The 19,480-nt window shown below is 50.4% G+C and overlaps 2 protein-coding genes across 3 annotated transcripts; both read left to right on the top strand.

Moving 5' to 3' along the window:
• The first annotated feature begins 669 nt into the window (after positions 1–669).
• Positions 670–6,367, top strand: PIGS (phosphatidylinositol glycan anchor biosynthesis class S). The gene is made up of 12 exons (XM_042442724.1): positions 670–761; positions 1,240–1,379; positions 1,933–2,044; positions 2,160–2,249; positions 2,548–2,639; positions 3,055–3,265; positions 3,597–3,739; positions 4,064–4,178; positions 4,377–4,522; positions 4,739–4,842; positions 5,282–5,492; positions 5,573–6,367. Exons 1-12 carry the CDS (start codon positions 719–721, stop codon positions 5,846–5,848), a joined length of 1,683 nt encoding a protein of 560 aa, XP_042298658.1. The 5' UTR covers positions 670–718; the 3' UTR covers positions 5,849–6,367.
• A 140-nt stretch (positions 6,368–6,507) lies between these two features.
• UNC119 (unc-119 lipid binding chaperone) lies at positions 6,508–18,416 on the top strand. 2 transcript variants are annotated; one of them, XM_042442722.1, is made up of 5 exons: positions 6,508–8,313; positions 13,206–13,319; positions 14,733–14,835; positions 15,160–15,332; positions 15,724–18,416. In XM_042442722.1, exons 1-5 carry the CDS (start codon positions 7,839–7,841, stop codon positions 15,834–15,836), a joined length of 978 nt encoding a protein of 325 aa, XP_042298656.1. In that variant the 5' UTR covers positions 6,508–7,838; the 3' UTR covers positions 15,837–18,416. The 2 variants fall into 2 exon arrangements, with proteins under 2 accessions (XP_042298656.1, XP_042298657.1); XM_042442723.1 differs by lacking the exon at positions 6,508–8,313 and adding an exon at positions 9,444–9,658.
• Positions 18,417–19,480: the final 1,064 nt, after the last annotated feature.

Genomic DNA, 19,480 nt, shown 5'->3' on the forward strand with positions numbered 1-19,480 from the left:
AGAGGAGCGGCGGAGCCTGAAAATGGACAAGGTTTAAAGCTGCAAGCATCGCTCTCCAGCTTTCTTTCCATCAAGATGGGATTGCAGTGAATGAGAAAATCAATACATAAGGGGGCCATAAAACCATAACCAATAAATCAACACAATAACAACAACAAAAGAATACATATCACCATAGTTTAATATTGATGATGAGGATGGAAGTACTGCACCATTAATTAGCAATAGTGGTGCTAATAATAATAATAGCTACTGCTGCTACTATTTCTTTCTGGCCAATATTAATAAATACAACGGCTCCTGTCCTCCACAATAAATCCCATCATCCACTTAAAACAGGGAGACCTCTCTGCCTTGCCCATCCTGGCAGAGCAAGGGTTAAAAACAGGCTCTACCTTTTCATTTTTGGCCCTTCCCGCTTTCCATACCGAAGCAAGGCATCTCTGGGTATTCCTCTCATTGGCCAGCCTCGCTGTCTGTCACATTGACGCCGAAACGGGATAGGCCAGTCCCTTTGTTTTGGTCCGCCCCTTGCAGCGTGCCCGACGTTTGGACTGGCAAGTGTTCGCTTCAGTCAGGCCTCGCCCTTTCAGTGTTCTGATTGGAGCAGGAGGCTGCCTCTCAGTTAGATCTCCGTTTCCATTGGTCCACTGGCATTGGGACTGCTGTTCTCCCGCCTTGGGGAGAGGCTGACTCGGGGCGACTTCCGGGTGAGAAAATGGCCGCCCATGCCTCTGCTGTGGCTGCAATGGATGCGGCAGGTAAGGAAGGGAAGCAGGGAAGGCGCCCCGTTCTCCTTTATTCCCCGGATTCACTCTGGAGCTTCTGAGGCTGCATCCGCACTGCGGAGTTAACCCGGTTTAACACCGCTTTAGCTTTCGTGGCTTCCTCTCCATGTGACTCCTGGGATCTATAGTCTGCGCTCTCTGACAGGGAAGGCTCAGTGCCTCCCAAAAGACTACAAATCCCAGGATTCCACAGCACTGAGCCCCTAGGGCAGCTAAAGCGCTGTCAAAACCGCGTTAATTCTGCAGCGCGGACGCATCCCAGTCTTGTTCTAATGTGGGTTAGAGAAGGGCATGAGAAGTCAATGGGGCGGTAGATCCAATATAGTCTTTCTCATCCCTGTGTGGAAGATACCGGGGATTTGAACCCAGGACCTGAAGCGGGTGACTTTCCTGCCCACTTTTCTGCCTTGCTAATGAAGCCTTGCCTTCCTCTTCCCCTTCCTCCCTGCAGAAAAGGCCCGGGGGAAGTACGCCGCCCTCGCCTTCGCCACCATCGCCATCGCAGTAGGGCTGCCTCTCTGGTGGAAGACCACAGAGACCTACAGAGCCTCTTTGCCTTACTCCGAAATCGCAGAGCTGGACACCCTCCTGGTGAGAGCAGCGTCCGTTCCGTCGTATTTGGGGGGCGATGGACCGTGTTCTGGATGCGACGCCAAAATCAAGACCCAGGAAAACCACCCAGGATCAGGGTTTTCCCAGGAGACCATGGATCACCAATGAAAGAGACACACATCCTCATTGCATGTCTTCCCACTCTGAGACCTTGCCATTCAACAACACTGGAAATCATTCCTCCCAACCCTGGGTCACACAGTATATATATACACCCCACTCTCTTCCATGCCAGCCATCTTTGAGATGCCAGCCACATTTGCTGGCGAAACGTCAGGAATAAACATGACCACAGAGCCCGAAAAACCCACAAAAAACTATGGATGCCATCCGTGAAAGCCTTTGACTTCACAGCTTCCACTCCCTCTTTGCACTTAAAACACAAACCCAGGTCCCAGTGTAATCCAGATCGGGGCGTTGGGCACCTGAACCCAAAGTATAACCTTTATAGGGGAATGGTGCAAATGTTGTCAGGCTGAGTGAGGCGATTTGGGTTTCTTGGTGCTAAGGGACCAATGTTTTTTTGCTTCAGTTCCAGCTGACGGTGCCCGTCTCGGTTGTGTTTGCCAAAGGGGTGCTGCCCGCGAGCCAGGAACGCAAACTCCCTTTCAGGAAGACTCAGCAGGTGGAGATTCCCTTGAACTGTAAGTTGGCCACAGCAAACGACAGATCCCAGGATCCCACAGGATGGAGCCAAGGCAGTTAAAGCGGTGTCAAACAGGATTAAATTGGGTTGTCTCATTCTTTCTGCCCTCCCAGCTAAAACCAGTGTGACCTCCCAGTACGAGATGCTCTACCGCTCGGCCACAAAACAGGAGGAAACAATCCTGGTGCAGGCGTCGCTGGAAGGTAAGGGCTCTGGAAGCTAAATGCAAAGTATGGACCCCGTATCAAATAAGTGGGTGCTGGTAGTAATTTAATAGTATCAGAAGAGCAGACCATGGGTCGAATAAATGGGTTCAGGTAGTAAATTAATAGCATTGAAAGAGTGGATAATCAAAAAGCAATCTGTTGAAAAGCAAGGGATGCTTGTTAATGTTGTCTTTGATGTAGTTTCTGCCGGAATCAATCCATAAAGACCCCCTGAAATGGAGGGAAGGAGGGCTCCCCTGTTTCTCTACTTTGCTACTGCTCTTTTTCCTTCCAGAGGTGGATTCCCGCCTGCGGCTGATGCAAGAGACCCCCATGGGATCCATCGTGGTCTATGTGGTCCCACAGAGCTCTCTTCTCTTGCCACATGTAAGCTGATGCTCCTTCCAAAATGGCCTGGGGTGAAACTCTGGAAAGATGGCAGGAATGCACCCCATGCTCTCTAAAAGATGTTTGGGGGCATATTGGGGTCAAAACTATTTTTTGCAGGGGTGTGGTGGGTATATGCAGCTTTCCCAAGTACTCCTGGGGGGATTAATGTCCTCAACTCTGTGCTGTGGAGCCTCCAGGATCAGGTGCACTCTACATCTGAGTACCAGATCCCGGGGATTTGGCTTCCCAGAGGTTTTGGGGTGACCTCTGTGGGAAGAGGGGAAGGGCTGGAACCGTCTTAAATTCGTTTTCAAAGGTATTTGATTTGCAAGAAGAGGGTGGAGATGATGGCGGGATGGAGGGCAGAATTGTGTCTCATTCGGTCGTTGATGCTCCATCCATCTTTCTGCAGGAGGTTGCTGTGTACATTGGCAAGCACCGGAATGCCATCTTTAGAGCCCCTCGGGGCAAGGAAGACTTGCTGGCAGCTGTGGACGCTCATGTGCAGCGGGTGGCACATGCCATGTCCTTCACGGCCGACTCCCTCGCAGAGGCCCTGGCCGACCGCGTTCTCATAGGCCAGCCGGGCGCCGAATGGAAGCGGCCATTCAAATCCAGTCTCGGTATGGCACAAGTTGGGTGTGTGTGCGTGCGCGCACACACACACACACACATATATATATATCCCAAATTTTCATGGGGGAACATAGGTGGAAGCAAAGCAAAGCAGGTGGCGGCAGATGAGATTCTTGCCAATTTGGGGCATTTCTCTCGCCAGGCACATAAGGCTCACCTCAGTTCAATCTGTGTCTTCTCAAACCTCACTGAAGTGGCTTTCTGGCCTGTAAAGCATTGCTCAGCTTGATGCATGTCTACTCCAGTTCCCAAGTACTGTTTTTCTGGCATGCAAAGCACGTGTATCTAACTCACATATACCCTTCCTTTCCCTTCCAGGGTACGAGATCACCTTCAGCTTGTTGAACCCGGACCCGAGGTCCCATGATGTCCACTGGGACATCGAGGGGGCTATCTCTCGGTACATGAAGCCTATGTTGGAGAAGCTGAGCCCCGTGGCCGAATTCTCTGTGGACTCACAAGTGAGCGTTTAGGGGCAAGTCAAGTTGGGAAAGTGTTTTGTGGGGCTCAAAGCAGAGAGATTTTCAACACCATAAAGACCGGGGGCTGTGGTCATTGCATCCTGGGGGCAATGCCATGTTCTGCTAGGTGCACTCATCCACCAAACAGTGGTACCTTTATTGGCCAACTGAAATGCACAATATACTTGTTGCAAACTTTCGAAGCTCCACTGGCTTCTTCATCAGGCAAGAGGTCAGATGTGAGTAAGATGTCTGCATCTTGTGGTTTCTGTCCTTAGTGCACTCATGTTCACTTGTTCACTTTTTTCACAACTGCTCCCCTAGATTCTCTACTATGCAGCACTGGGGGTCACGCCCCGCTTTGAGGCCTCTTCTTCCAGCTACAGACTGAGCGTTCACAGCCTGCCCCACGTCATCAACCCCGTGGAAGCCCGGCTGGGTGAGTATCATGCCCTTGCCATCCAGGGCTTGGAAAAGTTACTTCTCTCCTGTCCTATATGAACAAGGCCTCAGGGCAGTGGCGTGGAAATAAAACTGGATTTAAAGGCCATGCGACATGAGCCAGCTATGACTCAGATCCCTTTTCAGCCATGAAAACCTACTGGTACTGAGGAGCTCCTCTTTCTCTCCCTTGTAGGCTCCAGCGCCGCCTCGCTGTACCCTGTCCTCAACTTCTTGCTGTATGTCCCGGAGCATTTGCACTCGCCTCTCTACATCCAGGGCAAGGATGGGGCGGCTGTGCCAACCAACGCTTTCCACAGCCCACGCTGGGGTGGCATCATGGTAAGGGGGAGGAGGAAGAAAAGGAAGTGGATGGGGCTTCCAAAACAAACAGAAAACAAATACAACACAAATCCAATAGATCAATGATCCATAGAAGTTCTGTAAGCTTCTATTCCACAGAAATGCAATATTCTATAGGAATACTGGGGATTCTGGAAGCTGTAGTCTAGACACTTTCCAGGCTTGTTTCTTTGCAAACCATCTCTCTTTCAACAGGTATATAATGTTGAGCTCGATAAAGGCAACGAAACCTCCTCCCTCCCAAAAAAGGTGGATGTCAACATGGCGGCGGTGATGGAGGTCTTCCTGGCACAGCTGCGGTGAGCTCTGTAGGGACCCCCTCCAAAGGCCATATAGTCCAATGAGTCACACCTTCCCATGCTGGGGCCAAAATACGATAGCCTTGGAGTTTAGGGAGATTTCAGGCTTGATTTGCTCTAAATTCTGCAAGTGTTACATGTGTGCCCATAAATTGACTTATGGCAACCCCATGAGTTTTGGAGGCTGGGAATCCGCAGAGGTGGTTTGGCCATTTTCATCTTCTGAAACAGAACCTTCATGATCTGGGATTCGTTGACAGTCGCCCATCCAAGTACTAACCAGGGCTGATCTCGCTTCTCTTCCAAGATCCGATGGGATCTGGTGCCTTTAGGGTATTTAGGCTTGTTAAAGGGAGATATGGCTCTTCAAATCAGCTCGACCCAAACCGTGTACCTCCACTTCCATGCTTTCTCTTGGTTCCCGTTTTCCTCCTCCCAGGTTGCTCTTTGGGATTTCTCCGGGGCCGCTTCCGGACGGAGCCTTGCTGGCGAACCCTGGGAACGAGGGCCTCTCCGACTGGGAACTGGACCGCCTGCTCTGGGCTCGAACGGTGGAGAATGTGGCTACCGTCTCCACCACTTTGACCTCTCTGGCCCAGCTGCTGGACAAGATTGGGAACATCGTCATCAAGGACGATGTGGCTTCGGAGGTACAGGGCTGGCAGGCGAACAGGCGGAGGATGGAGGGATGGCCCCGGGTTGCATTTTAAGCTGGTTTAAATATTTCCAGGTGTACCACGCCGTCGCATCGGCCCAGAAGGCCGTGCAAGAGCTCAAAGAGGGCCGCTTGGACACCGCTTTCCAGGCCAGCAAGGCGGCCATCACCACGTCCGAACGGGCCTTTTTCCATTCCTCGCTCCTCCACCTCCTCTACTTCCCCGATGACCAGAAGTTTGCCATCTACATCCCGCTCTTCCTCCCGATGGCCGTCCCCATCCTCCTCTCGCTGGTCAAGATCCTCCGGGAAAGCCGCCAGCGCAAGAAAGAGGCGGCCAAAATGGACTAAGGGATGCCTCTCCGTCGCTGGTCAATCATGGCTAGTGGCACGTGGGGTTTAGAGGGAGAGAAACTGGAATTCGGAGCCATCCCGAACAAGGAAAATAAACTTTGGAGGGACTATAACTCCCAGGAGTTGTGTGTGAGAAGGGAGTGTAGGAGAAGGAACCGGAATTTGGAGTCATCCCAAACTAGGAATATGAACCTATTTGGACTGCAACTCCCAGAATTTGACTGGGGGATTCTGGGAGTTGTAATCCAAAAAGGTCCCTGGCATTAATAACACCTTTGTCTGTTAGGAATGGAACAGGATGGAGGAGATGTGTCCTTTATTTTGTTCCGGTTTGGATCTCTCTCTCCCCGGACACTATTGTGTCTCCAGTACAGAAGTTACTTCTCAGCTGATGAAAAGTAACTTCTCTGGTTCCGCCAACTCTTTACTCCTAACCCCCACCCCGAGTTTATTTATTTCCTCCTGGGATTTTTCTTTTGTAGTTGGGTTTGAAATAAAAGACATCCGTTTCCCTTCTCCGTCATCTTTTCCGTGGAGGGAAAATGTTTGGATGTCGCGGCGGGACGGATGCGTTCCCCCTTTTTCCTCTGCCCTCTAACCTTCCTCCAAATCCTTAGAGGGTTGTAACAAGTCAAACAAAAGGAATTCATATCAAGTTTTGTTCTAACTGGAACTACTACTTTGGTCATTGCAACGGGTTGAACTGAAGTTTTAAGGCTAGAAATCTGGGGACTGGAGGCATAGGTCACTTGCAGGATTATTATGTTGGGGTGCTAAAGAATAGCCCCACAAGAGCTTTTATGGGGTTTTCTGGGGCTGAGAGAGTGTAACTTGGCCCAGGTCACCGAGTGGGTTCCCTGACTGAGCAGAGATTTGAAATCAGAGTCACAGTCCAACCCCATTCAAACCATGACACCACACTGGGATCTGGATTAGTGTCACATCAGAGGCACTCTGCACATGCCCAATGTGCTCTTGGCACTTTCCCAAGACCCCCTTGCTCTTGAAAGACAAAGGATGAGGAGACCCCAAAGCCCCTTATCCCAGCCTGGCAAGAGCCTGGCGCTCTGGGCGGAAGCCCCCTTTCCTTGCATTCAGTGGGGCCCAAAGAGGGACCCCTTGGAAAGTCCCCAGGAGCCTCTTCTGCCTTTCCCCCCCAGCTTCTATTTTATGGGGTTGTTTTGGAAGGAAAGGGGAGGATGCATTGGTGCTTTGGACTTCTTGAAATCTACCCAGGCCCACTTTCCCTAGACCTCCAGGTCTGCACTCTGCACATGCCCAGGGCTTGTCCTGACACCTCTCCAGAAAAAAACAAAGCCAAATCTTTCTACTTCCTTTTAAAAAGACAAAGGAGGATGAACCTTCCAAGCACCCTCAGCCTGGCCAGGAGTCTGGTACTCTGCCTGTGCCCAGGGCCCCTCTTGGCCCCTTCCCAATGCCCCTTCTTCTCCCAGCCTGGCCAAGGGTCTGGCACGCTGCCTGTGCCCAAAGCCCCTCTTGATCCCTTCCCAAGCCCACTTTCCCTACAACTTCAGACATGGCAAAAGGGTCTGGCACTCTGCCTGTGCCCAGGGTTGGTCTTGGTTCCCTCTCAATGCCCCTTCTCCCAGTCTGGTTAGGGGTCTGGCACTCTGCATGTGCCCAGAGGTCCCCTTGACACCATCCCAAGCCCACTTTCCCTAAACCCACAGACATGGCCAGGGGCCTGGCACTCTGCATGTGTCCATGACCCCTCTTGGCCCCTTCCCAATGCTCCTTCTCCCAGCCTGGCCAGGGGTCTGGCACTCTGCACGTGCCCAGAGGTCCCCTTGACCCCTTCCCAAGCCCACTTTCCCTAAACCTCCAGACATGGCAAAGGGGTCTGGCACTCTGCATGTGCCCAGAGGTCCCCTTGACACCATCCCAAGCCCACTTTCCCTAAACCTCCAAATATGGCCAGGGGCCTGGCACTCTGCCTGTGCCCAGGGTTGGCCTTGGCCCCTTCCCAATGCCCCTTCTCCTGCCAGCCTGGCCAGGGTCTGCCTGTGCCCAGAGGAGGAGGAGGAGGAGGAGGAAGCCTCCAAGGCCCTTCCCCTCCCAGCCTGGGCACCTGGCACTCTGCCCATGCCCAGGGGCCTGCCTGCTGCTGCTGCTGCTGCTGAGGCTGCTGCTCCTCCCATCCGGGGCGGAGGCGGGGCCGGCCAGCAGAGGCCCCGGGACGGGAGCCTCCTCCTCCTGCTCTCCTTCTCCTTCTTGCCGGAGGAGCAGGACCAGAGGAGCCATGAAGGTGAAGAAGAGCGGCAGCGCTGCAGGAGCAGCAGCATCCTCTGCAGCATCCTCTGCATCAGCATCAGCAGCAGCAGCATCGTCGGCTGCATCCTCCTCCTCCTCCTCGCTGCCTGGCAACAGCCCCGAAGCAGCCCTGCTGGACCAAGGCGCCATCGGCCCCGAGGATGTGCTGGGGCTGCCCAAGATCACCTCGGGTAAAGAGGCAGGCCCAGACAGGGCCCAAGACCCCCTTGGCCCCCAGCCCCAAAACAGGGGGGCTTTCTCTTTGGGAGTGATGGGGCTCTTTGAAGGGACTCTGGAAGGGTCTGCTCCTTGCACTGGAAAGGATGCTTCCCTTTTGCAAAGGGGCCTTGGGGTTTCTTTGGGGGGGGATCTATAGGGCTGCAGACCCTCCCTCCATCAGGATGGACTCAGTGGGGCCCAAGAAGGCCCCAGAGGGACCCCGAGAAAAGCCTCCAGGAGCCTGGATTTCATTTGATGGGATTTTTTATTTTTTGGAAGGAAGGGTACTTTGGACCCTGGGAAACTAGACATCCCAGCCCTCCTTAAGGTGGAGCATTTCAAATGTCAAAGGGCAGCCTTTCTGCAATGGGTTGGCACCCCCCTAAACCCACAGAATGAATGCCCTTTGGGCATCCATGGTGCCATCCTACAAAATCCTAGGGTTGGTAGTTTTCGTGAGAATGCACCCCAGGACCTTGGAAAACTAGGCATCCCAGGATAGATGGCCCCGAAAGTGGTGCCAGACTGCATTTGTTCTGGAGTTATTGCTCTGGTGTAGACAGGAGGCCGGGGGAATGCGGAAGGGCCACAGGTCGGTGCAAGTTATTCGGCGATTCTTGCACATTGAGTCGTATTAAATATGGGCCTTCATGGGATTTGTAGGTTTGGGTTGCGGTGAATAAAGAAAGATTGGATTGTGCCAAATTTGTGCGGCAGAAAATGTGTCTTCTTCTGGCGTTTCCCAGTAATCCCTTAATGCAAAATATGTCCCCAGTTTGATGGTTGGGAAGCCTCGGGTTTTACATAGACCAAAGAAGAAGCTCCGAAATGGCGCCTTTTGGGGTATAAGCCCTTCGTAAATTGTGTCAGTACAGTACTACTTTGTAGTCAATGCGGTTGAAACGTGTGGCCCGCCTCGCCTGGCTGTTGTTTGGGGATGGTTATTATTATTTTCAGATGCTGGACTTGGGAAAGTTGCATTTTAAAGAGGCTCTGTGTGCGGATCCAGCGCTTGAGAGGAGACCTTGCATTTGGCAGCGTTGGCAGCATCACGGACGCTCCTTATGGTGCCTTATGTAGTTATGCTTTTCAGAGGGACAAAAATACTTAGGGCTGGTACCAAGGATGATGTGGAAGCCCAGCCGAAAATGAAACACCACCTTGTTTTCCTGGCAAAGTTACTTCCCCTGAGTTTGAGCTTCAAGCATTTTCCAGCGCATGCCGACCGACTTATCTGTGGAACCAAGGAGAGACCTGTGGACTTCCTTGCAAGCTGTGTTCGGGTGGCAATCCCAAACCTTGACTGTATGCTCAGAGGTACTCTGCCCATTCTGTCCATTAATGCTTAGCGCATACTGCTTTGCCTGGGCCATGCTTTGGCATGTTTTTGGATTTGGGGGTCCTATTAAAAACTCAACGTAAATCACTTCCAAATGCACCAGGCCTGGATTCGTCTCCGGCAGCAAACCATGCTTTGCATCCTCCTGAAGCAATGGCTTCTCCCAGACTTTGCTCCTCCAGATGTTTTGGGCCTCATCTCCCAGCATTCCTGACTTTCCTCCAAGCTGGCAGCAGGGGCTTCTGGGAGTTGAAGTCCAAAAGATTTGGGGGACCCAAGTGTGGGCTGCGGAGTGGTCATCTCTATTCCCTGGACTTCTTGTCCACTGCCACCACCTTCTTGGCAGCTTCTTCCCCAAGATGGACACTCCCTTGCACTGCCCCTGTCTCCCTTTGCCATGGGCACCGTGGGCACCAATGTCCTCCAAAGGGATTAAGCAGCAGGCACCCCCTTCTGCCGGCTGCCCAATTGCCTGGATTAAACCCTCCCTGGCTCTCCTGGCCTCACGCGAAAGAGAGAGGGCCTCCCTTGAACACGGAACCTGATTAGCTTGGATTAAGCGGAGATGAGAAGAAAGGCCTTCTGCCCATCTCCCATTCAGAGCAAGTGGGCATTCTGGAGCACGGTTTGGAGGTTTCCGCCTTTTCCATCTTGATCATGGCTGGCATGGCATGGTGCCTTAGTAAATGGCAAAAATGAATTGGGTAGCTCTGCGACATCCATATTCGCCAAGAGCTGAGGTGGTGTTACAGCGCATGGGCATCGGTTGCGCAGTGGTGGCCAACGGAGGGACCCATGGCCCAATGGGCACCAATGCATGTTGGGATGCTTCCCAATGAGTATCCAGACATATAATAATCTCAGCCATGTTGCGCCAACTGCACTTGCACTTTGGTGCGTCTCTGCAAACTTCCCAATAGAAATGTGTGCGTTTTTTTCTGGTAGGCCAGTTGGAATAATTATTATTGTTATTATTATATGATGATGATGATAGAAACCTTATTAGACTCAAATCCAGTTTTAGCCCCATGGAGAGGAGACCCATTGAAATTAGTGGGTCCTGTTACTTCACCCGCTTTGCAAAATGTTTTCTCTCGAGGTTTGCTCTGGTGGGCATTTGCATTGGTTGTGGCCTACGATGCGCAAAGTGTGTCGAACTGGTGGCGCAACTCTTACTTGGACGCCAACTCTTTTACTTTGTACGTATTATACCGGCGGTTATGTAATAAACGAAGAGGGCCCCACTTCGAGGTGGCGGGCGTTTTTGGGGACCCCGGCGTTGGCGCGTGGGCCTTCTTCCGCCCGGCCATCCTTTTTCCCTTGGCGGATCAGCCTCCTATTTTTAGCGCTCCTGTCCCCGTTCCGTTTGAGCCGTGGCAACCGCTAATGAACTTATCTCCGCCAAATCCCTTTGAGGTAAGGCATTATCTCCATGTCGCACAGATGGGGTTGTGCGTGTTGCGGTTGTGGGTCAGGATGCGCCAGGTGCGTCATTCAGGTGGAACAAGGGACTGAGAAAAAGGGAGAGGAAAACCCATCTCCAAATATTCCAAGTATACAAAATTAATGGGGTTGCCGTAAGTCAGCAGGTAACTCAAAGGCACACAGAACAAAAGGTACCGGATTCCCATCCAATCTTCTTGGAAGCTAAGCAGTGTCGGCCCTGGATAGTCCTTGGATGGGAGACCACCGACGAAGACCAGGTGCAGAAGGCTCTGTTTCAGAAACCTACCTAAAGAAAAACCTTTGCAATTCATGGGATTGCCATAAAATCTCAGACGCTGAGCATTGCCAGCCCTGCACAGCCTTTGGATGGGAAGCTCTCCTCCAGCGCCATATTTCCAACAAGTTGTAACCCCGACAAAAACACAGCAATCTCTCTTTGTGCGTACTTGGTTTCCATGTGGTTTCCTGCTCCGTTTTCGAATCTTGGTTTCCTCTTGGGGTTATCTTTTGGCCTAGTTTGGCTCACTTCCTAGATCTCTCTCTCTTGTCTGATAATGCCCTAATCGCCGTCATCTCCGTCTTTCGTCTTATACCTGGCTATTTTTAAAAATAGCCTGACCTCGCCGTTTAGTTACTCAACCAAAGCTGGTTAAGCAACTGACCTGGATGGTCATAGCGGGGCCCAGGTGCGAATGGTGCATTGTGGGAGTTACAGTCTGAGCATCTGATTTCTGGTTTATCTGTGCAGGGGGAGAAAAGTGGGGTTTTCCTATGGAAGAGAAGTAAGTTGTGTGTCTGCCTGGATGGGGAGGGGGGGAGATGTGTCACGCACAAGTACGTATACACACACACACATACATACACACACACACGGCTGACATGGTTTCCATGGCAACTACTGCTGAGGAAGGGGATGCCCATCAGTGTTGCCTTGGCAACAGTGGTCCTCAGTGATGGGTGGAGGATGCTTGGACTTCATCCCCCAGAATCCCTCAGCAAGTGCACCTAGGGATGCCATCGGTGCCATGGATGGCCTGAAGATGGAGGTCCATGCATAGGGTGCCATGGGGAAGGGGCTTCAGGTGCATGCCATGGGGCAATGGATGCAATTGGGAAAGGAGGTCCAAGCACAGGGTACCATGGGGAAGGAGCTTCAGGTGCATGATGCCATGGGGCAATGGATGCAATTGGGAAAGGAGGCCCAGGCCCCAGGGTGCCATGGGAAAGGATCTCCAGGTGCATGATGCCATGGGCAAGCGGGTGCCATGGGGCAATAGATGGCCTGAGAAAGGAGGTTCAGGCACAGGGTACCATGGGGAAGGAGCTCCAGGTGCATGATGCCATGGGACAACGGATGCAACTGAAAAAGGCAGTCCAGGCTCCAGGATGCCATGGCAAAACATGGTGCCCTGGAAGGTGGCTTCAGGTGTGCCCTGCTTTGGGAAGGTAGAGGGGAGCGAGGTCCCTTCTGCTCTATTTAGCCTAGTCAGCTTATGGCCTGCAAAGCCGCTTACCCGGTTTGTTCTGTCAGAGGGCAAAGCCTCTTATGGGGATGCAGAGGCGACAAAACAGGAGCGTTGTGTGCGTGTTTGTGTGCATTTGTGCATTGCCACCTTTGCTGTATTTTTTGAGGAAAGGGCCTCCAGACGGCATCTGCACTGTTTGCAAGAATATGATGCCAAGTGGCATGTGAGGCCTGCAACAGCTTTGATACTCAGCTGGGTTCCATCACTTGCATAAATTAGGCAAATTGGCACTCTTGTTTTGCATAATTGATTTTTTAAACGAATAACGAAGGAAGGCCAGAAGGCCAGCCGTTGGATGTGCATTTGCAGGACTCCCCAGCCATGAGGGCTAGAAACCTGATTTGAAATAAATGACTCCTATGCACCATATTTCCCCTGTACTGTACTATATTTGCGCATATATGTGTGTATATGGTGAATTTCATGTGGCCGGATTGCACTCTATAATGTGACACAAGTGAGGATTGTTTTAATCATGGAGACATGCTACAATAAATTGTAAAATTAAACAACTCCTTCCTTTTAATGCTTTGAATGACCACTGTCTTGGCAGATTACCTATGCACCCCGGAGGAGAACATCTACAAGATAGACTTCACCCGCTTCAAGATCCGCGACATGGAGTCCGGCACCATCCTCTTCGAAATCACCAAACCCCCAGCTTCCGGTGAGCGCACAAAAGAGTGAATGTAATATTAATATGTTCTCTCTAGGAATATCTAGGTCCTCCAGTGCAACTCTATGGTCAGCTTTAACTAAAAGTCACACAGAAAGACCTAGAGATTCCTAGAGAGGACAATCCACTAGGCCTTTCTGGCTCTTCCGGTACAACTCTATGGTCAACGTTAACTAAAAGTCACACTGAAAGACCTAGAGATTCCTAGAAAGGACAATCCACTAGGCCTTTCTGGCTCTTCTGGTACAACTCTATGGTCAACTTTAACTAAAAGTCACACAGAAAGACCTAGAGATTCCTAGAGAGGACAATCCACTAGGCCTTTCTGGCTCTTCCAGTGCAACTCTATGGTCAACTTTAACTAAAAGTCACACAGAAAGACCTAGAGATTCCTAGAGAGGACAATCCACTAGGCCTTTCTGGCTCTTCCGGTGCAACTCTATGGTCAACTTTAACTAAAAGTCACACAGAAAGACCTAGAGATTCCTAGAGAGGACAATCCACTAGGCCTTTCTGGCTCTTCCGGTGCAACTCTATAGTCAACTTTAACTAAAAGTCACACTGAAAGACCTAGAGATTCCTAGAGAGGACAATCCACTAGGCCTTTCTGGCTCTTCCGGTGCAACTCTATGGTCAACTTTAACTAAAAGTCACACTGAAAGACCTAGAGATTCCTAAAGAGGACAATCCACTAGGCCTTTCTGGCTCTTCCGGTGCAACTCTATAGTCAACTTTAACTAAAAGTCACACTGAAAGAACTAGCGACTCCTAGAGAAGACACTCTACTAGGCGGCTCGTCCGGTGCAACTCTATAGGTCAACTTTAACTAAAAGTCACACTGAAAGACCAGAGATTCCTAAAGAGGACAATCCACTAGGCCTTTCTGGCTCTTCCGGTGCAACTCTATGGTCAACTTTAACTAAAAGTCACACTGAAAGACCTAGAGATTCCTAAGAGAGACAATCCACTAGGCCTTTCTGGCTCTTCCGGGCAACTCTATAGTCAACTTTAACTAAAAATCACATGAAAGAACAGCGACTCCTAGAGAGACACTCTACTAGGCCTTTGAGCTCCTCCAGGCAACTCTATGGTCAGCCTTAACAAAAGGTGCCGAAAGGCCTAGAGATTCCTAGAGAGGACACACCGCTAGGCCTTTGTAGCTCCTACGGTGCAACTCTATGGTCAGTGTCTTTGTTGGATATTGACCACAGAGTTGCGCTGGAGGACCTAGAGATTTCTAGAGAGGTGCTCTCTCAGGTAAAATGTGGCGTTGTTGTTGTTTGTGGTTTTCCCATATTCACGGGGGTCTTGTGCCCCTAACCCCAGCAAATATGGAGGGACAGGTGTATATATTGATGTGGGCTTGCAGGCTCATAGGTGTGTCTGCGCTGTCTTTGCTTCCAGAGCGCGAACACAGCGACAAGAAGGATATTGACCCCAACGCCGGCCGATTCGTCCGCTATCAGTTCACGCCGGCATTTCTTCGGCTGCGGCAGGTTGGAGCCACGTAAGTCGCTGGGTTCGAATCCAGATGAGTTGCGCAAAATGCCTCTCGGGGTTGGTTTAGGAGCCAGTCTGGGGATTTTTAATGCGCCGGGGGTTGTCTTTGCCACAAGGCCATGCTCTTCTTCCAAGGATGCTGGGAACGATTGCTCCCCGTGCATCGGATCAACATGTGTCAGTTAACAAGGTTTCTGATAACAAAGCTTCATTTTACAAAGTCTTTTTTGCACCCAGCCATCCTTCCTTTTCCTCCGTTTTTCCCCGCTAGTTTTCCACGTCTTTCACTCTTCTCTTCCTCCCTTTCTTTGCGTTCTTCTCTCATCTTCAGGGTGGAGTTTACGGTGGGAGACAAACCCATCAACAACTTCCGCATGATCGAGCGCCACTACTTCCGGGACCAGCTCCTGAAGAGCTTCGACTTCGAATTTGGCTTCTGCATCCCAAGCAGCAAGAACACCTGCGAACACATCTATGAGTTCCCACAGCTCTCTGAAGACCTCAGTAAGCAGACATGACATGGAGGACATTTTGTAGGACCCCTAGTGTGATTCCATGGCAGATGTGGAACCATAGAGTTGCACTGGAGGAGCTAGAGATTCCTAGAGAGAACGCTTTTCCAGGCATTTGTAGGTCTTCTAGCGTGAGTCTATGGTCAACGTCTGGCAGAAGTTGAACCATAGAGTTGCACTGGAGGACCTAGATATTCCTAGAAAGAACCTGTTAATCAAATCCACGAATATCGAATCTGCAAATATGGAGGGATGAGTGTATATATGTACTTATAACAAGGAAGATTTTAAAAAGCCACCTTAATAATTTGACCACGGATGCCGGCGCAGGCCTTCTCCCGAACGCTGTTCGCCTCTAACCATGCGCTTTCTCTCTCTCCCAGTCCAGGAGATGATCCTCCATCCCTACGAGACGCAGTCGGACAGTTTCTACTTTGTGGACAACAAACTGGTCATGCACAACAAGGCCGACTATTCCTACAGCGGGGGTCCGTGACCTGCGGCGCCCGCCTTTCCTCTTCCCTGTAGGAACGGGTTTTGGGCTTTTGACGGACGGCGTTGGCACAGAGAGAGAGAGCTGGGCACCGAGGGCTCTGCCGCCGCGAAGGACTGGCGTTTTGTGACTCAGATAGTAGCTGCAGTCTTTACTCTTAATCTCCCCTGAGCTTTTGAGGAAACCTCCAAATCGCACCCAGACGCCATTTTGTCCCATCAGAACCAGCCGCCGCACCAAGAACCCAGTCTTTTAGTGGCCGATCTTTGGACAGAATAGCACTGTGTAGTAAACCCTGAGAGACATAAGATCTATTTTCCAACCTGGCTGTGGGGAGTCCCTCTCTCTCAACCTCCCTCTTTTCAGATCCGTGGGATTGTCGTTGCTAAGGACCCCGTTTTCGCTCCTCTGCCTCCCACAAAGACATGGCTGTTGGGTACAATTTGGGCAAAAGGCTTCACCCGAACTGCCGAGACCAGCGCCCCTTTTAGTGGATTTTAGGGTCCTCCTCGGGGTAGAGACTTGGCATTCTGTTTGGTTTGCTCTTTTACCAGTAGCGTCCGACGTTCGTTCGGGGAAGCAAAGCACATGGATAATAGTAAAATTACAACTCTTACCATATTTTAGGGGGTTAAGCGGCGGTGCGGAGACGCGGCAGGTACCCAAATACCGACAAAACGCCGGAATCCACTAGATCTCCCACCGCTTGGGTTCCTTGGAAATGGGAGGATGCGAATCCGTAACGGTTTCTGTTGATGTGAGAAAAAGGATGGAGGTTGGGGTTATGGGAGGACCCTCTCCTGTTGTCGTTGTATCAGTTGTCACACTGTCGTTGTCGTCCTCTGAACATAAGCACATCCTAAGAGCTGCCCGATAAGGCAATGCGTTCTCATTGTGTGTCGTTTTGTGATGTTTGCGCTCGGCCAAACAGCCGTCTCTGGTTGCATCTTGGTTGTGTACAAGACCGTCTGAGATGCTGTTAAATGAAAACATTTTCCCGCCTTTTACAGAGCGCATGTTGCACATTGCACATTCTATCAATCCTGGAAGATCTAGCAGCAAAAGGGGAACCTTCCTGGATTTGCAATGCGCTTTCCATGGACGGTTCTCCATTGCTTTTCATACAGCTCCTGTTTAGCAGCGCAACCTCAAATGGATCCTTTCTGCCCAGCATTTGACTTCTCCATAGAAAGCGATAGCCATGACCAAAACCCTTCTAGGTTTTCTGCACATCGTCTGTCTTGTGAAGGGTTAGGGTTAAGGAAAAGGGATTCCCCCCACTTCTGTGTCTGTCTCATGTTTTGGAAGAAGCCTCTCTTTTGTGTGTGCCTCTGTGTGTGTGTTTGGCCTGGTGTCTGTGAATGACCCATAAAAACAGAGGTCCATCCTTCAGAAGCACATGGACTTGGGTCATTCATTAGTCCTAAATGAACCTATTGCTTTTCGGTAGACCAGATTCGCCCCTCCCCCAGCCATCCCTATGTGTTTCATTTCCATTTTGTCCGAAGTCCGTACAGATACGTAAAAACAGCGACGCTAGGACAAGCAATGATAACACATAATCCTTTATTCCACAATCGTCTTCCCTGGCCTTTGCAGAAGTCTTGGACTACACCTCCCACCATCCCCAGCTGGCGTGTCGATAATGTAAAAGCACAATGCAAGGGGATCAAAAGATCCATTCGCAACAAAACAATCTCTTTTCCGTACCTCCGGTTTCCTTGCGGCCAAACGCAAAAGCGAAGCGTTTTTCGTGTGCACAAGTGGCGCACATTCTGCAAGTGCACCATCCGTTCTTTGAGATCTGAAAAGGCCCAGATATTTTGTGATAGCTCTGTATGGTTTTGTTGTCACGGCTTATTTTTATAACGATGCGCAGATGGGGCCGGCCGCATGGCAGATGGCGCAATGTGTTCGTCGGCGGGTGAAAACATGTTTACATTTGGCACATTTTGTTCTTGGTTTTCCCCTTCTGTCTGAAAAGGAGGCTAATAAACACTTGATTTTGGGGGGGATCCGTTTTCGGCAGCGGCGCATAAAAACAAATAAAAGAGCACAGACTGTATGGTGGTTTTAAGACATGGTGGCTTCCTCTGTTCCCATGCGCTCACCTATGTACTGTGTTTTCCTGGAAGCTAAGCAGGGCCAGCCCTGGTTAATTCTTGGGTGGGAGACCGTCCGCAAATCTCAGGAGGTGATATTTCAGAGGGACAAACTGGATTCCTAAGGAAACCCTCCAAAGATTCATGTGCTTCAGTTGGGTTACAGATCCCATCATCCATGGCCAAGGGTCACACTGCCTCAGGATGCTGGGAGTTGGAGTCCCAATCCCATTTTGGAAGGTTGAAAAATAAGACAAGGTTGCCCACTTGGTTGTATGGTTGTTCCTGGCAAGATGCTCCTTTTTTGAGGATGACGGAGCCTGAGATGATCCCAATCCCAGGGGCCATGGTGGTCGGTGGATGGTGGGAGCCGCAGTCCAAAAAGTCATTTTCTCCTTTTAGGTGTGAAGAGGAATATGATGCTTTCTGAGCTTTCCAGAGCCATATAATGAATAGTAAAAGGTGAATTGAGAAACACACAGATGCTATGCACTGTTTAAAAGAGAATTAAAAGAGATTGAAAACAGAATGAATGGCTGCCAGGTCTTCTTCCTTTGAGGAACAAATAGTGCAAAATGGAGCTCAATGGGACTCAAAATTTGCAACTCCCAGCAGCCTGGGAAGGGATGATGGGGACTGCAGTCTTAGAGGGCCAGAGGGTCCCCTTTGACGCCTCCATTGCACTTAATGGGACTAGAGCATCCATTGGTTTTGGGATCCACGAAAGGCCTGTTCCAATTGGTTGGATTGCAACTCCCAGCAGCCTGGGAAGGGATGATGGGGCCTGCAGTCTTAGATGGCCAGAGTGTCCCCTTTGACTCCTCCATTGCACTTGATGGGACTAGAGCATCCCTAGGTTTTGGGATCCATGAAGGGCCTGTTCCAATTGGTTGGACTGCAACTCCCAGCAGCTTGAGACAGCCATAGCCAGCCAAGGATGCTGGGGACTGCAGTCTTACCAACCCTTTGACTCCTCCCTTGCATTGAATGGGACTTGAGCATCGTGGGTTTTGGGATCCAGAGCTACCCTTGAATGATTTCTGAATAATAATAACAATAATATAATTATTATAATAATAAAGCATACTGTACATCCAATTAACAATTTGTAAGTCACTCTGATAACCTTTTGGCTGAAGAGCGAGGTATAAGGAAATAATAATAATAATAATAATAATAATAATAATAATAATAATAATAATAATAATAATAATATGATAAAAGAGAGAGAGAAGGGGGGGTCTTAACCTTTGGAAATGCCAAACATTGCTGGTCTGAAGAGTTTTGTTTGGAGAAGGGAGGCTCAGGCACCTTTTACCTGGGAAAAGAAGAGGAGGCCATTCTCCTCAGGTGCATTTAGATGCAATCGTCATCATCATCGTCATCATCATCATCACCAACACATGAATCTCCATAGACTTTGGTTTGATCAAGTTCTGGCTCATACAGGACATTCCTAATACGAGCGCGCCCTCTTGTGGAAACTCAGGGCACTGCAGCCTCTTTGAGCTTCCTACCAACTTCTATGGATAGACCCAGAGATTG

This window comes from Sceloporus undulatus, chromosome 11 (genome assembly GCF_019175285.1).
Source record: "Sceloporus undulatus isolate JIND9_A2432 ecotype Alabama chromosome 11, SceUnd_v1.1, whole genome shotgun sequence".
NCBI lineage: Eukaryota > Metazoa > Chordata > Lepidosauria > Squamata > Phrynosomatidae > Sceloporus > Sceloporus undulatus.

Coding starts and splice junctions, on each gene's coding strand:
- UNC119 (XM_042442722.1), top strand. CDS start 7,839: ATGCCCCTTCTCCTGCCAGCCTGGCCAGGGTCTGCCTGTGCCCAGAGG. Junction 8,314..13,205: donor GCTGCCCAAGATCACCTCGG/GTAAAGAGGCAG, acceptor CTGTCTTGGCAG/ATTACCTATGCACCCCGGAG. Junction 14,836..15,159: donor CTGCGGCAGGTTGGAGCCAC/GTAAGTCGCTGG, acceptor TCTCATCTTCAG/GGTGGAGTTTACGGTGGGAG.
- PIGS (XM_042442724.1), top strand. CDS start 719: ATGGCCGCCCATGCCTCTGCTGTGGCTGCAATGGATGCGGCAG. Junction 762..1,239: donor GGCTGCAATGGATGCGGCAG/GTAAGGAAGGGA, acceptor TCCTCCCTGCAG/AAAAGGCCCGGGGGAAGTAC. Junction 3,266..3,596: donor GCCATTCAAATCCAGTCTCG/GTATGGCACAAG, acceptor TTTCCCTTCCAG/GGTACGAGATCACCTTCAGC.